The sequence below is a fragment of the Salvia miltiorrhiza genome, chromosome 6 (assembly GCF_028751815.1).
Source record: "Salvia miltiorrhiza cultivar Shanhuang (shh) chromosome 6, IMPLAD_Smil_shh, whole genome shotgun sequence".
Classification (NCBI taxonomy): domain Eukaryota; kingdom Viridiplantae; phylum Streptophyta; class Magnoliopsida; order Lamiales; family Lamiaceae; genus Salvia; species Salvia miltiorrhiza.
This window is the reverse complement of record NC_080392.1, coordinates 13,325,228-13,342,532: the sequence shown is the minus strand read 5'-3', so window position 1 is coordinate 13,342,532 and position 17,305 is coordinate 13,325,228. Positions and strand designations below refer to the sequence as shown.

Below are 17,305 nucleotides of genomic sequence, written 5' to 3'. Positions count from 1 at the left end.
ATATTTTTAGTTGCCTTAAATTTTTATAATAGAAAAAAATATAAATAAAAAATATTAAAAATAATTTCTAACAAAAAAATAATATAAAAATAGAAAAAGGAATGAAATAGAAAAAAAAAATGAAGAACCGTAGCATTTAAAGAAAGAAGATAGGAGAAAGAAGAGCATAGATGAGAGAGAAGAGATAAAAAAATAATTTTGTGACTTTAAATGATAATAACTTATTTATTTTAAATTTATTTTATATAATTTTTACATCAAATTAAAGATCTTATCATCATCTTTAATTTAATATTTATATTAAAAAAAAATTATGAATCAAAGTTTATGATTTTTAAAAGAGAATCAAAATAAAAAAAGAAAAGTGAGGAGAGAAAAATTTTGGTGGAACAAAATTGCTCTTTTATATATTATATAGATTTTGACATAATTTCATCTATAAAAAAAAAAAATGATGCCAATAATAAGTCAACAAAAAAGACAATCATACATAGGCATAAACCTACAAACAAATTAAATTAATCAAGCATTAATAAATTTTCTCATCTCTTGGACCAAGATAAATTAATAAGATCAAGCCGGCCCCTCGTGATCGAGACAAATGAAGAAAGACAATTTTAAACTTCGAGGAGCGAGATTTTTTTTATAGAAATAATATGCAAATTTGACATATATTTCAAGAAAATAATTTGTCTCATAATTGAAGGGATGTATTTGTTTTTAAAGAAGTTTAGTAAATTAATGTAAATATATAGTTGTGCATGTATAATATATTACTTCATCCGTCCATCAATTCGTGTCCTAGGAAAAAGGGCACGAGTTTTAAGAAAAAATGTAGTATTATTTACTCCCTCCGTCCGCCAAAATTATGTAAAATTGCTTGGACACGAGATTTAATAAAATTGGTGATGATTTTGATCTCACCACTTTATGAGATGTGTGGTTGAGATTGAATTTTGAGTGAGTTTTTTTGTAAATAAAGAGTGTTAGTAAGGATAAAATATTAAAGAGGATGGTGGGACCATTGCCATATAAGGAAAGTGACATAATCTTGGCGGACGCCAAATATAGTAATTTTTACATAATCTTGGCGGACGGAGGGAGTATTTCTTAAGTGGAGAGAGAGACCCACAATTAGTAAGTATAGTTGACTAATGACATTTTTTAAGATTAAAAGTGGTGGGTCCCTCAATGATATATGTGTAAATAAGTGTAAAATCTAAGGATAGTAATTAAAGAAATAATAATTAAAAATAAGTAGGACACGGATTAGTGGACGAACAAAAATGATAAATTAGGACACAAATTGGTGGACAGAGGGAGTACTTTTTTAGAATTTCAAGAAGTATCAATTATAATCAAATATCCCCTAAAAAAAATTATATAATCAAATAAACTACCTGCACATAGACGAGACCTCTACACCACATAAAAGTAGAAAAATAACCGCATGCAAACGGAACCACTACCCACATAAATATGAGAAGACTACACTGCACACCGATGAGATAGAACCAATAATTCTCATAAAAGAGAATCTTTATGTCCTCAATTTTGTCACTTAAATAAGGTGTCGTTAAGTATAAAATATTACTACTAATTACATCCATCCGTCTATCGATTAGAGAGGAAAAGTAATCATGATTCTCATAAAAAAAAAATTATGAGGTTCATGGAAAATTTGTAACCACTATTTTCAGTGCGTATTCACTGGACAAATCCACTCAAACTATGAAACTACCACTCGGTCGTTTTAAAAGGACATTTTCAATGTGCATATAATATATAGCTTTTGTGAATCACAAATAGGATGATTCGAATTTGTGATCTTTAGTCATATAAAACTCACTCTATCACTCGGTCATTTCAAAATGATATTTTCTTAATATACTAAAAAATATTATTTTCGTCCCATTAAACTTGTTCTATTTTTTTAACATAGTTATTAAGAAAAATATAATTAATATAGTAAAAATGTGTAAAGGTATGAGATCATATTATTTATAATGTAAAATTATTACCAAATATAAAAACAAGACAAGATCAATGGGACAACCCAGAAAAAAAAAAAACAGGACAAGATCAATGGGACGAAGGGATTATATGTTTATTAATATATTTTATTTTCCTTTCAATTTCTTGATCAATGATAATAACTGAATACAAATTACACTTTATATTAATGGAATTAAATTGAACGGGGAACGTAGGCAAACACTAGGCTTAGTCGTTTAAACGTTCGAACATTACAAGAAAACACGCGTATAACGACCGAAATTAATGATCGAAATTTTCGGTCGTTAATTTAGCCGCCTTAACGACCGATTTACGACTATTTCACGATCGATTTTTTTTTTCAAAAGATTTTAGCGATCGAAATTTTGATCATAAATTATTTTTTAACGACCGAAAATTCGATCATTAATATTTTTATTATTATTTTTTATTTTTTAACGACCGAATCGCTAATATATTTTTATTTTTTAATTTTTAATTATTTTATTTATTTAATTAAAGTTTTTATTTTTTTTTATTTTTTCAAAAGATTGAATTTTCGAACGTTAATACTATTATTTTTCATTCGTTAATATTTTTTTTAGTTTATTTATTTTATTATTATTTTTTTTAAATTTGTTAACGATCGGAAATTCGGTCGTTAATATTTTTTATATTTTTTAATTAATGTTTTGTTAAAGGCCGAATTTTCGGTTGTTAATATTTTTTATTTTTTTTTATTTTCAAAATATTTTAACGACCAAAGTTAATATTTATTTTTATTTTTTTGTTTTTCTTTATATATATACAATTATTTTTAATTAATTTTCTATTTATTCTTATGTTTAAATTATTGAGAATATTTTAAAATTTATTGTTATTTTTCATAATATTTTATTTTTAAAAAAAATTAACAATAATATTATTTTTGTATTATTTTAAATTCGATAGTATATTTACCATTACTCTTTCGCCGGCACCCAAATCTTAGATATCATCTTGACATATTCTAAGATTATGAATGAATGATTTTATATATTGAAATAGAATTTAAATAAATTAATATGTATTAGTTATATCAATAATACACGTGTTAAATATTAATTTAAACAATCAATGGATATATAATATATTTCCATACGACAAAGCACTATCGTATCACAATTCACACATTACTACATTAGCATCAATAACACCACATCTTTATAAACACTGTCCTCTATTTTAGTATAGTATGATAAATTGATAATATTCAAATATGAAAATATAAGAGAAAAAGTCGCCATGACCACAAACTCATGTTAGTCTCCATCCCTATTCATATTCAGGGGCGCATCATAATTTGATAAAACATTTCGATCGACCGCGATCCGATTGAGAATAATATTATATTTAATGATTTCTTTATTTGCATTACACACTTGACAGACACATTAGATTTAGGGTGAACAAATTTTGAATAGAATTTGGAGGCCGGCACATGTTGATATCCATTCACAAACCTTGGTATATTAGCTGACCAAAACCTCCAATTTGGTGTCTCAAACTCTGAATCTCAGCCGTGAGCGCAGTCTCTCTCCTCTTGCTGTCTTCAACCTCACGTTGCAGCACTGCCTCTCTCTCTCTACTCTCCCTCAGAGCTTCCTCCAGCTCCGAATTCCTCCGTTCTGACCTCCTCCTCGTCTCCCTGTCTCGCTCCCGCTTTCGTCTCCGGTTAAACCAGCTCGTAACCTGCTCCACATCCAGTCCTGTTCGATCCACCAGCTCAGCCTTTCTCTCTCTAGACAGATGGTCTCTCTCTTGAAACGCCTCCTCTAGAGCATCCACCTGATATACTTGGAACCTGTTCATCGTGATAAACGCTTATTAATCTACCCAAAGACATGTTCTTTTCTCGTTTCTAAATAGTTTCTGCGTTTTTATAGAATCGATGTCGGGATCGCGGAGACATTTAGGGTTTCTCAGACAAGAAGAAGAAGTTGGGAGGGACGATTTTCCCTAGGGTTTGAGTGCCAATAAGAATAATTTCTTCGTACAACTGGATCCCAGGCGGAGGAAATTTTCATAACTTTGATTTTGGACAAGTAAACACCCCCCCTTCAAACATTAGGTTGGAAATTCGAATCATCATCAATGAAAATGAGAATCGTTATTAATTCTCCTTAAAAATATATATATAAAAAGGGGTAATTGCAAGTAAAATGTTGAACTTTCGTCAAATTCTGATTTTGAATACAAACTTTAAAAGACAGCGTGGTGATTACTGAACTTTTATCAAATTTTAATTTTACATACAAATTTTAAAATATAACGTAATAATTACCAAACTATTAATTTAATTTGACTTTTTCATCAATCTAAATTTCAGCCAAATTTAATGCTGACGTGACTAGTTGAATAAATTGACGTGTCATAATTAGCGGGGAATAAAATTAACCTCGTATGTAATGACACATCGCAATCACTATTTGAAATTATGCAATATCAATTTATTCGAATAGCTATGTCATTATTAAATTTAGTCCAAATCTCGATTGATATTAAAATCAGATTAAATTAATAATTTAATGATTATCGCACTATATTTTAGAATGGGTATATATGCAAAATTTGGATTAAAGATTTCAGAACCGAAAGCCTGCCAATACCTTTTAAGTCAAACTAAGAGCATCCACAATACTTGTTGCTTAGAGGGGTGTCTTAGGAGTGGGCCCCACCTAAGACACACCCCTCTCCAATGCATTGTGTCTTAGGTGGGTGCTTAGATCCCCATTTCCACAAAATTCATATTTCTACACTTTTATTTTTAAAATTCATATTTTATTAAAATTAAAATTCTACATTACAATAATTTAAAGACATAATTTAAATACAATAATAATAAAAAAAATTACAATAATTTTCTAGGGCTCAATCGGACCAAAACGAGACCAAATGTGCTCCTTCAAGTCCAATTTTAAAATAAAATCCCCAATTCTACACTTTTTAATTTTAAAATTTCAAATTTTTATTAAAAATAAAATTCAAACATTACAATAAAAAAATATTACATAATTTAAATAATAAAAAAATACATAAAGAAAATATAGGATTTTAAAAATTGAAATATTCAATATTACATTAACTAAAATAAATAGGATTTTAAAAGAAAAAAAAAATTGAAACCCTACCGACCCCACCCCACCCCACCCCACCCAGCCTTTTTTCCCTTCCTTCTTCCCCAACTTCCCCACCCAGCCGCTCTGCAAATTTCAATTCACTCTTCAATTTTTTTTTTAATTTCACGCGCGTGGCTTCCACGCAAATCAATTTTTCAGCCTTCGCCCCGGGTCCAGCGCTCGACTTCGCCTCGCACCTGGCCGCGTCTCCAGCGCACGCCCGTCTCCTTCGGCGCGGATCGAGGCTCCCTTCGCCCTCCGCGCTGCAGATGCTCTAAGGGGGTTGTATTCGTTCAAGAATTCTGTAGATTTTTAAAATTTCTGGATTTTAAAAATCTATGAATTTCACACAGATTCTTCATGTATTTTGGAATTCTAAACAGGAATCTACATAGATTTTGGACGGATTTTAACAAGAATTTGACGTGATTTTTACGGATTTAAAATAAAAAATCATAGCGATCGTTGGCTTTAAGTGAGCGCTGGACCTAGCGCACAGTGATCGCTGGATGCCAGCGACCGCTGGCTTATATTTCAGCCCGAGATCGCTGGCTTATATTTGAGGATCAGTAGTTATGACTGCTGGAGGTCGTTTACAAATAAACTTTTTGTACCTACAATTGATAATGATCTCCAACATAGTGCTCAAATTTCAGCCGACAAAAAATGCTTTTCAAAACAAGTATATGCATATTTGGTTTTCCATCAATACCTGCTGCACATTTTAATCTATTAAGGTAGAACGAAAATAAGGTATTCGCATTCTAGAACACAACCTATAGTTAGTAACTGCTGCATGATCTAATAACTGGGTGCCAGCGACTGTTGCAACCCAGCCGGCGCTGGCTTCTTGAGCCACGGTCGTGGTAACCCAGCCGGCACTGAAATATGAAATCTTGCGAATTCTCATCGTCGGAGGTCGGATTTGTTCATGTGTATTTTTTGAATGAAATCAATGAAAATCAGTCCAATTATAAAATTCATAGATTTTTAAATACCTCTAGATTTTCATAGATTTTTAAAAGTCTGAAACGAATACCTCTAGATTTTTATAGAATTTTAAAAGTCTTAAACGAATACCTCTAGATTTTCATAGTCTTTTAAAAGTCTTGAACGAATACACCCAGATTTTAAAAGTCTGCAGAAATCTATTAAAATCCTGAACGAGTACATCCTCCTAAGTGAAATGAAGAGATGTTTGTGATCAGATGTTTAAAATGGGTATATATTTTAGAATGGGTATATATTTTAAGAGATGTTTGTGATCGGATGTCTGAGTACCGAAAATCACAAACATCTCTTAAATCGAGCTATTGAGAAGTTACAGATTAATTTTCGTGATGCGACAAAGCGTTTAATTTCCTAGACCAAGCAAAAACGTATTAAATTATTAATTGAGGTTTGAGGATATTGATTTTTGTGGAAATTCAAATTATACTCCCTCTCGTTACGTGTATATATATAGGTTGATTGAAATTTACATAAAAATTAAGAAAAATAATTAAAAATGAAAATATACGAGTAAGTTTTCTAATATATCCATATTTTAATAATATATTTCTGTTGAAATAAATTAAAGAATTAAATAGGAATACAATAGTAAATGAATTGTAAAAATATACTTTTACAAATTCATATGCCAGAACACATTGATTTCCATCAACATAATAACCAAGTACCACAAAATTTTCATGCTTCAGCTTTGACACAATAGAATGTGCGCTCCTCTCTCTCTCTCTCTCTCTCTCTCTCTCTCTCTCTCTCTCTCTCTCTCTCTCTCTCTCTCTCTCTCTCTCTCTCTCTCTCTTTCTCTCTCCTCTTGCTCTGTACGTTCTCTCTCAAACACACACAACTGTCGACGAATTCGAAGCTCTCCTATCCCCTCTTCTTCTTTCAATTTTCTCCAATCAGTTAGTCATGAGTTCTAAGTTGAAAAGCAGCTTCGATTAGTTATGGTGGTGGACGAGAGCAAGCTCTACGATTTGTTATTCTGATTTCCAATCTGAATTGGTGTGAATTTGTTATTCTGAACGCGGTGATCTGAATTTGTTATTATGGATGCCGACGATCTGAATTTGTTATTCTGGAGCCGGCGTTCTGAATTTATTATTCTGGACGCAGCGGTTCCAGGCACATTGTTCTCTCTCACTCACTCTCTCTCTCAACTGGTGATTATTTTAAGATTAGAAGTTTATTTCAAGACTTAGAGAAATAAAAAATAAAAAATTTGTTGGGAACCTTGTGGAATATCCTAACCCTTGTTTTGATGATACCAAAAATCATAGGACTTAATTGTAATAGACTAGAATTGTTTTGAACTCAAGTGTTAGAGTTCGTTTCTAGTTTAGCTTGCGGTGTCGAAAACTGAAGACTGAAGAACGAAGGACTGAAGACTGAAGACTGCAGATACCAACTGAAGTATCAGTTGAAGAATCAGTTGAAGACTGATTACTTAATGCGCGCAAAGGACTGATACTAAAGTCAAGTATCAGTTGAACATTCCTCCTAGGACTGATCTTCCAACGTTCAGAGGAAGCCACGTACTCACAAAGTACAGCCGCATTAAATGCAGAGATCTCAGGATCTTATCTCTGCAGAGGTCATTCCTATCTGGTGGTTACTTTTCAGAGACGTCACATCTCCTGTCCATCAAAGAGAGCCGTTTCCACCCAGACAAGGAACCTCGAAGATTGAAGCCTCAGCCCAAATTCGAATTGCTCTCCAACGGAAGAAATCTTGAGGACGATTTACGCCAATGGATCTATTCAAGAGTTCTCCTACAAATAGCGCTCGAGGATCACTTCAACCTTCACCGATTCAACAACATAAGCTGAAGCTCTACCGAAATTGCTACTCAGCCTTAAGCTTAAATTCCCCAAAGCTTGAATCGAAGAAGAGAATTCCAAAGCCAAAATCAGTCACTGCTGATTACACACATTCTCTTAGACCCTAGGCATATATCTGTTTACCCAGAAGCCAAAGGTCAAACTTGCTTCAAAGAACTTGTTGTTTGTAAGTATAGTTGGCACTCGTTCAAACCTCCCCCCCATAAGAGTGTTTTGAGTGATTCGGAGGTCAGAAGGGTTTTCTGACTCTGAGAGTCTTAGCACGGGTTGTGTTAAGCAAGGGAAATCCGACACAAGTGAAGCGTGGGTACTGGAGAAGGGTTTTCTTCAGTGTACGGTTGAGTGCACCCGGCAAGCACACGGTTCGGTTTGCAGTACACCTGTTAAGCACTTGCGGAGTGGATTGTTGGTCTGATCAACCAACCGTGGATGTAGGAAAGGGTTTTTCCGAACCACGTAAAAGTCTCTGTGTTGTTTACAGCTTTCAGTTTTACATTCTTACTTGTGTTATTTCAATTGATAAAACTGAACACTGACTAACTGCAAAGAGAAACCATAACCAACAACTTGCTCCACCGAGGCTATTTCGAAACTTAGTTTAATTTCCGCTGCGTACGATATCAGTCTGACTGATCTATCTTCTGATAGTCAGGAAGAGTGTTATCGTCTCTGTTTTAGCAAACTCGACTGAAGCCCTTACTTGCATCAGTTAAGTTCCAGCAACTTAACTGATAACTCTTTACTGAAGAGCTTTCAGTATCAGTCGTCAACCTTGTTTGGTCAAAACTGATTTCAGTAAAACAGGCGTCTTTGTTTGCATGCAAAGTTTCGTTTTGATCTCTGACTGAGATCCCTCTGATTGAGGATTGATTTAAAAATAGCCCATAGGTGTATTCCCCCCCATACACCTATTCGAGACCCTCAGGACCTAACAATTGGTATCAGAGCAGGTTGTTCGCAAGAACTACCTGTATCTGACTAGGTTCTAATTGAACTAGATCCTATTGAGGGAGTTGTTGTTTTTGTTCAAGATCTTTTCTCTAGATCCATCTTGAGATTGCTTGCTCCGTGTTCTTTTTCTGTTTCCTGTGTGCTTCTCCCTGTTTTCCCTACAATGTACAGGAACAAGAAAGACTCCTCCAGCGATTATGTTCATACATACTTCCGAGGAATCAACGGACTTGAGATAGGGACACTGGATTCTGATGAAGAAGATAGATTCATCTTTCCAGAAGAAAATCAGAATCCAACCCATTCTCAATCAAAAGAAGCAAGCAGAAATGATCAAACACGACTAGAGTATCAACACCTAAGAACGAGATTTGAAAATCTCCTTAGGGAGCACAAACAGATCATTAGAGAGATTGATCTTGTGCAAGATGCTCGAAGGATCATCATGCGCCACTTCATTACAGATGAAGACGAAGCAGACAAAAGAGATGTTCAGGAGCGCAGATTGATCAACAGACTGAAACTTCTTCAGTCTCAGAAGCAAGAACTTCTACAACGTCTCAAGGAAACAGAGACAGAATTCAAAAAGACGTCAGAAGTCTTCGAAGGAGTGATCCGTGAAGAATCACTTCAATACAGAAGAAAGATGAAACGTGAAAGGAATGAGCAGCAACAGCCAACGGATTTGAAATCAAAGGAGAATCAGTCATAAAACTCAGGGGGAACTTGCACTTCAAACAACGAAGTATCTAGTGATAATCACTGTGTAAGCTTCTCTCAACGATTTCACTTGTATCTATGACTGCTTTCCTTTATCCTTTTTCGGCTGAATTGTGCTTAGTCTGACGTGTCATGTTATTTACACTCTCAAATCTTTTTAATTGACACGTGCAAACTTATTTTAAAACGGTTGACACATGATCACACGATCCCGCCCTTTTTACTAACAAGCGGAGTGATCCACGTGTCACGACTCCATTTGCACAGATTTCAAACGTTTATTGAAACTGCCTCATGCACGATCTCTCTCACTCTCTTCAAAAACGTTTCATCTTCGACTATAGATTTACTCAATCTCAGAGAAATCTTTTGTGCAAAAATTCTTTGAGTGTATCTTTCTCTGCAAGACTAACAGTAAGAATCCACAGTTCAATCTCTGTGAGAACCAATTTGCAAACTTTTGCAGAAAATCTCTCAAAAATTCAAATGGGAAAATCAGCATCTCAACAAGTTGTCTGTTACGAATCTTTTGTAACACTGGAGTCACTCCAGAATCTTGCTGATTTCAACGAGATCAACGAGATCTTAGAACGACATGGATGGATGAAGTTCATTCAATGTTCTCCGGAGTTTCTTCTCAACGAATCGATCATCAGAGAGTTCTACGACAACATCAAGATTGATGAATCGACTAGTGAACTCAAAACAGAGATTTCTGTTTTCACTAATGAAGACTTCTCAGACTCAACAAGGATTTCCATCAACATTTCTCAAAGCGGCAAGAGAAGTGTTCAGCCTCCCAACTAATGGACCAGCCCCATTCTTCACCGATGATGAAGCCACAGAGCTCATGAGAGAAGCTCTGATGAGCAATGCATCAGCCGACCGCATCATCACCAATGTTCTGAGCATTTCAAGAATACATCATCATCTCAGAACCATTACCAAAATGATCAAGAAATGTTGGTTTGGCACTCTTGGATCCCCTGGTCATCTCTCAAGACCACACAAACTGGTGCTGATCACCCTGCTTCAAAAAGGCCCATTCAACTAGGAGAAGGCCTATCTTCAGATTCTTGCTGAAGAGAAGAAGGAATCCCATTCCACCAAGCATCTGCGACAAGGAACTAGAGTCTCGGCACTCATTCTTTATAGTGCAAAGGAGACACCATGTTTCTGGAAAGACACCACTCAAGTGTCGTCCACCATCCACCTGTTTGAAGGACAGAAAAACTCAGTCAAAGGAAATTCAACTAAAATCCCTCTCCTCACTTCAGAGCCACGATACAAAACTCGAGGCTCAACCAAAAGAAAGTTCAACAACTTGTCATCTCCAGTCAAGATCTCACTTGACACTCCTCAGAGGTCTTCTCAAAGAAGATGATGCTAAGGACACCGAAGTCCATCATGAATCTCCACCGCATCAGATGGCTCCAGCCGACACAAGAGATGAAGAAACACCAGCTGAAGAGCAAAGATCTGCAAGACCCTGCACTGATGAAAGTTTTGAAATGCTGGTAGAGAGGCTGGTCATTCAAGAAGAAGCCACTTGTGAGCTGAGAGTCAAAATAGCGATTCTTGAATCAACAGTCACTCATCTTCAACAGCAACTTGAAATCCAAAACAAATTCAGCGAGGTTCCTGAGTCTGATGACAAAGACAAACGAGAAGAAGACAAGAAAGGGAAAAGGAAGATGACTGAAGAACCAAAAAGAAGTCCCCCAAGGAAGCCAAGCAAACAACTCCGCATCAACTAAGGACTCGGGAGGATCAAGGAATGTCATCTTATCAAAAACTCTTTATTTTGTATATGATGTTCTTAGATTGTCTTAGTTCATCCTTCCTTATTATGTTCTTCTGCACAACTTTTGATACATTGTCTTTTACTGATCTCAAGCTGATTTATGATTATTCAGTCTTTGTTCTCTTTGCCTATATTTACTTGAGTTAAGTATGGATTATCTATTTAGGGGGAACTCTGTTTAAGCTCATTCAGTACTTGACTGTTGTCCTGACTGATTGTTGGGAACTTGTTCAAATACACTTTTCGATTTAACTATTAAAGAAAATAGGGCCTATAAGTGATAATGATTAACTGACGACTTTGCGTATTGCATTGGACTTCCAAATTCTGAAAACCTCTTTTTATGCATATCTTTTCAAATCATTGCACGCTTTGTACGCCGCCTATTTTCAGTAAGAGATCATGTCAAATATTCCATATCTGCTTTTATATCTCTTATTTTAAGGGACTCCTCTGACGGGCATTAATCACGGACGTCAAAATTCATTAAAACTGATTTGGCGCGCAGATTTCAAACCGCCCACGTCTTTTCGATTGCCTTAGGAAACTGTTCATCTCCCACGATCACACTTTCTCCATTACATCTTCCATCACTTTTGCATTCTCTCTAACTTTCAAAATCCACAGCACTCTACTGTGAGATCACTTCCTGTATAATTTTCTTCACAGATTTCTTATTCGAAATGGCCAAGACCAACATGAAGAAAAATGACAACAAGAAGGAGGCATCGAGAGAGAAAGAAGTCAGATATGAGCAGTCTGTGCACAAGGAATCATTTGAGAAGAAGCCAAAATATTCAAAGGTCTCAAAAATTCTTCACCGGCACGGATGGACCAAATTCATCACCAGTGAACCAAAGTACCTACTCGACGATGCTGTTAGAGAATTCTACGAGAATCTCAAGTTCAACGATTCCGAAGAACTGATCTCAAAAGTCAGTATCATCAACGGGACAATCTGCATTGAAGAGGCTCTCAACGTCTCTGAGATTGTCATAAAATTGTTTAATCTCCCAAACAATGGAAATTCCTTCTCCAGTCTAACTGATAAGGAAGCAAACAAAACTCTCAAGTCTGCACTGAAGGATGAATCCGAATCGACGGAAAGTCAAGTTACTCTTTCCCATCTTCATCCGGAATTTGCCATGCTGGGCAAAATTATCCATAAGTGCTGGATAGGCGCAACCGAGACTCCCGATAAAGCTTCACAACCTCAGAAGAATGTCATGGCAGCTCATATGGAGAAGGAGTCCTACAACTAGGAAGAAGCCTATCTGAAGCTTCTCTTCAATGAGGCTCACAACACGAGGCCGGCGACAATGGTTCGACAAGGGAACAGGGTCTGCCAAATCATCATCGAAGGAACAAAGAAGCACAAATTTGTGCAATGGCCGAAGATGATCGAATTCACAAACAGTCTTCGCCTCTTCAAACTGGCAAGAAGAGAACCCAAATCTTCTCCCAAGGCGAAGGTAATTGATATCTCCTCTATACCATCATCTGACTCTGAAGCTCCTGATTCACCTCCATCAAATCCTCCTGCTCGCACGAATGTGCCACGCCGAGTTCGTACCATCCTCCCTAAAAGACCCTCCAAAAGACCTACTGAGATGCCTTGGAAACTCTCTCCAAAATCCAAAGGCAAAGCAGTGTTGGAAGCTGTCCCAGAACCAGCCTCCATCTTTCTTTCAAAAGGTACCCATGAAGCTGTTGAACTTCAGAGTGAAGCTCAACAAAATGCTACGAATCACCTACGACGTCTAATTGGTGATGTCGATACGTCCTTAAAAGTCTACCGGAACCTTCATAGACTTCTCACGTATACCTTCCTGAAGACGGCGCCATGCCCAAGAATCAACAGTCTTCACAGCCCTGAAGCCGAAGACTCGTTCGAGATGGAAGAGGCTTCCCTAATTAGCCTCTTTCAAATTGAAAGTGTTTGGGATGTAATTCATGACTTTGACAAATTTGCCATGAATTACTTGTATTCTTCCATACAATTCAGACGTATCATGTCACTCAACAACGATGCTGGAACGCCAAAGACGTCTGAAGAGCCTCTCATGATAGAACAAGTAACCGATGTTCTCAGCTCTCCAGTTGGTGACACTGATCAACCGGTGGAATCAATTGCTGATCCTGCTGCTGCTGAACAACCAATGACTGATTCGATCAGTCAGCCGATTTTGCCATCAACTTCTCCAACAATTTCTACCGAAACAGACAGAACTTGCATCCCTGAAGTTGATGCTCCTCTACCAGAAGTCGAACAGAGATCAGCTGACAATGCTGATCACCCAGTTTCTGAAGGACAAATCGAAGACATCTTCGAGTCTTCTCAGCCTTCATCGACACCCCTCTTGAACACTGATGTGCCTACTCCTCCTGAAGGCATCAACATCAGTCAAGAGCAGTCAACTTATCAGATCCCTGCTGAAGAAAGAGCGGAACGTCCTACTCCAACCAGTCAAGCCGAGGCATCCACATCCAAAGCCCATGAAGATCGTCAGCAAGCGCAGAATTCTCCTGCTGAATCAGACATTCCAATAGAACACGTAGAGCTTCCTCGCGCAGAAGTACCTCCTCTATTTGATTCAGATTCAGAAACTGACGAGCGCCTTACCCTCTGGAAACACAATCAGCCACACAGGAATCTACTACGGATTTATAATGATGTTGAAAAATCGATGGATGCACTGCTTGAACAGCTTGCTGATCAACGGCTTGAAATCGACTTACTCCAACACGAGCTCGAACTACAGCATATATATGGTAAAAAGTTTGTGAAGAAACTTGAAGAATTCGAGAAACAAGCAACCGCAGACATGGTCTATCATGCCGGCTTGATCAATGAGCTCGAACATCGGATGGGAGCAGAAGAAGTTGCTCTGATCAAATACAAGGCAGAAATGCTTGATCCAAATAAAGGTCTCCCCAAAATCACGAAGGATCACGAGGAATTGCACAGACTTTTTCTTGAATCGGAGATTCAAAGGAAGACGCAATATATTGAGCTGTCTGAGAAGATCAGAGAAATGCATATTGACTTTCTGAAGACATTCATGCCAAGAACAGAAGTCAACCTCCTCATCACAAAGACAGTAGAACCTCTTCTGCAACGACTAGCGCAGGTGGAAAGGCAAATCCAACGACCTCAAGAGTCCCCTGACTCCGCCCTCCTTCAGAAAATGTTCAATGATCTTCAAGAGCTGCAAAGCCGACTTCCTCCCGCTGATGCCAAAAAGGGCGAAGAGGATATAGTGAAGCGCATCCGAAGGGAAGCGGAAATGATCCCCTCTATTTTTAATAGGGTTGAAAACAAGGCTGAAGAGATCATCGCAAGGGTTGCTCCTACTTTTGCCTCAGTCGAAGCCAACATAAAGAGAAGCAGAGAAAGCTCCTCAAATGAGCCAGAACTGAAGAAGAAGAAAATCGACTTCGTTTCAACTCTAAAGGAAGGTCAGAAGCTTGAACACTACTTCAAGAATGGATTAATGGTATCATACTTGGAAAAGTTTGAGCGACCAGACAGTTGGATACTGTCAGAGTTGAACGACTAGTGGGAGAAAACTAAGGAATGCTACACCAAATGGATGGTTTTTGCAAACGTCCAAGGTGATAGGGAATACAGGAATGAAGCCTGGAAGTATTTTCTGTTGCAACTGGAAGAACGAGACTTAGTTCTTCAAATGCAAGACGCTCAGAGAATATATGGAAAAAGGATTCCTGACCCTCAGAAGAAAATAGTGACTCCACCAAGGATCAAGAATGGATTCGACAGAGAAAGGATCAAGAAAGAAGTCAGAGCCTTATGCAAGATTTGGAATATTCATCCAGACTCCAGGGACGACAGACAGATCTGGGAAGCAGTTTTCAATCTCTACAATCAGAAACCGTGAGTCGTTTGGATGTCCTCTGTATTGTTCTTTTCCGTTTTCAAGTTGTAACTTAGACTGATGACTTATCAGTCTTTTATCAATGAAAATAACTTCTTTTTTATCTCAACCTGAAGACAATGACTCTTTGTCCAGGCTCTGATTATGTCTTTCTATCTTCTTCTTGTTCTGTTTTAGAACTGTTTTCGTTCTTAACTCTTAGTACAAGTTTTTAGGTTCTATTGTTAAGGGGGAACTGTTTTCACCCCATGTTTAGAACTTGTACGGCGAGTTCAGTCTTTTTGCTGTCTAGAACTACTGTGTGGTTTTGGCATCATCAAAAAGGGGGAAATTGTTGGGAACCTTGTGGAATATCCTAACCCTTGTTTTGATGATACCAAAAATCATAGGACTTAATTGTAATAGACTAGAATTGTTTTGAACTCAAGTGTTATAGTTCGTTTCTAGTTTAGCTTGCGGTGTCGAAGACTGAAGACTGAAGAACGAAGGACTGAAGACTGAAGACTGCAGATACCAACTGAAGTATCAGTTGAAGAATCAGTTGAAGACTGATTACTTAATGCGCGCAAAGGACTGATACTAAAGTCAAGTATCAGTTGAACATTCCTCCTAGGACTGATCTTCCAATGTTAAGAGGAAGCCACGTACTCACAAAGTACAGCCGCATTAAATGCAGAGATCTCAGAATCTTATCTCTGCAGAGGTCATTCCTATCTGGTGGTTACTTTTCAGAGACGTCACATCTCCTGTCCATCAAAGAGAGCCGTTTCCACCCAGACAAGGAACCTCGAAGATTGAAGCCTCAGCTCAAATTCGAATTGCTCTCCAACGGAAGAAATCTTGAGGACGATTTATGCCAACGGATCTATTCAAGAGTTCTCCTACAAATAGCGCTCGAGGATCACTTCAACCTTCACCGATTCAACAACATAAGCTGAAGCTCTGCCGAAATTGCTACTCAGCCTTAAGCTTAAATTCCCCAAAGCTTGAATCGAAGAAGAGAATTCCAAAGCCAAAATCAGTCACTGCTGATTACACACATTCTCTTAGACCCTAGGCATATATCTGTTTACCCAGAAGCCAAAGGTCAAACTTGCTTCAAAGAACTTGTTCTTTGTAAGTATAGTTGGCACTCGTTCAAACCTCCCCACATAAGAGTGTTTTGAGTGATTCGGAGGTCAGAAGGGTTTTCTGACTCTGAGAGTCTTAGCACGGGTTGTGTTAAGCAAGGGAAATCCGACGCGAGTGAAGCGTGGGTACTGGAGAAGGGTTTTCTTCAGTGTACGGTTGTGTGCACCCGGCAAGCACACGGTTCGGTTTGCAGTGCACCTGTTAAGCACTTGCGGAGTGGATTGTTGGTCTGATCAACCAACCGTGGATGTAGGAAAGGGTTTTTCCGAACCACGTAAAAGTCTATGTGTTGTTTACAGCTTTCAGTTTTACATTCTTACTTGTGTTATTTCAATTGATAAAACTGAACACTGACTAACTGCAAAGAGAAACCATAACCAACAACTTGCTCCACCGAGGCTATTTCGAAACTAAGTTTAATTTTCGCTGCGTACGATATCAGTCTGACTTATCTATCTTCTGATAGTCAGGAAGAGTGTTATCGTCTCTGTTTTAGCAAACTCGACTGAAGCCCTTACTTGCATTAGTTAAGTTCCAGCAACTTAACTGATAACTCTTTACTGAAGAGCTTTCAGTATCAGTCGTCAACCCTGTTTGGTCAAAACTGATTTCAGTAAAACAGGCGTATTTGTTTGCATGCAAAGTTTCGTTTTGATCTCTGACTGAGATCCCTCTGATTGAGGATTGATTTAAAAATAGCCCATAGGTGTATTCCCCCCCCATACACCTATTCGAGACCCTCAGGACCTAACAAAATTGATTAATGTTCTTGAATTCACGACCATATCTATAAATTCACAACTA

At 37.3% G+C, this 17,305-nt stretch overlaps 1 protein-coding gene across 1 annotated transcript; it reads right to left on the bottom strand.

The window, feature by feature from the left end:
- Window positions 1–3,489: 3,489 nt before the first annotated feature.
- On the bottom strand, window positions 3,490–3,846 carry LOC130990517 (homeobox-leucine zipper protein HOX20-like). Its single transcript, XM_057914746.1, has one exon. The coding sequence runs from the start codon at window positions 3,844–3,846 to the stop codon at window positions 3,490–3,492; it is 357 nt and encodes a 118-aa protein (XP_057770729.1).
- Window positions 3,847–17,305: the final 13,459 nt, after the last annotated feature.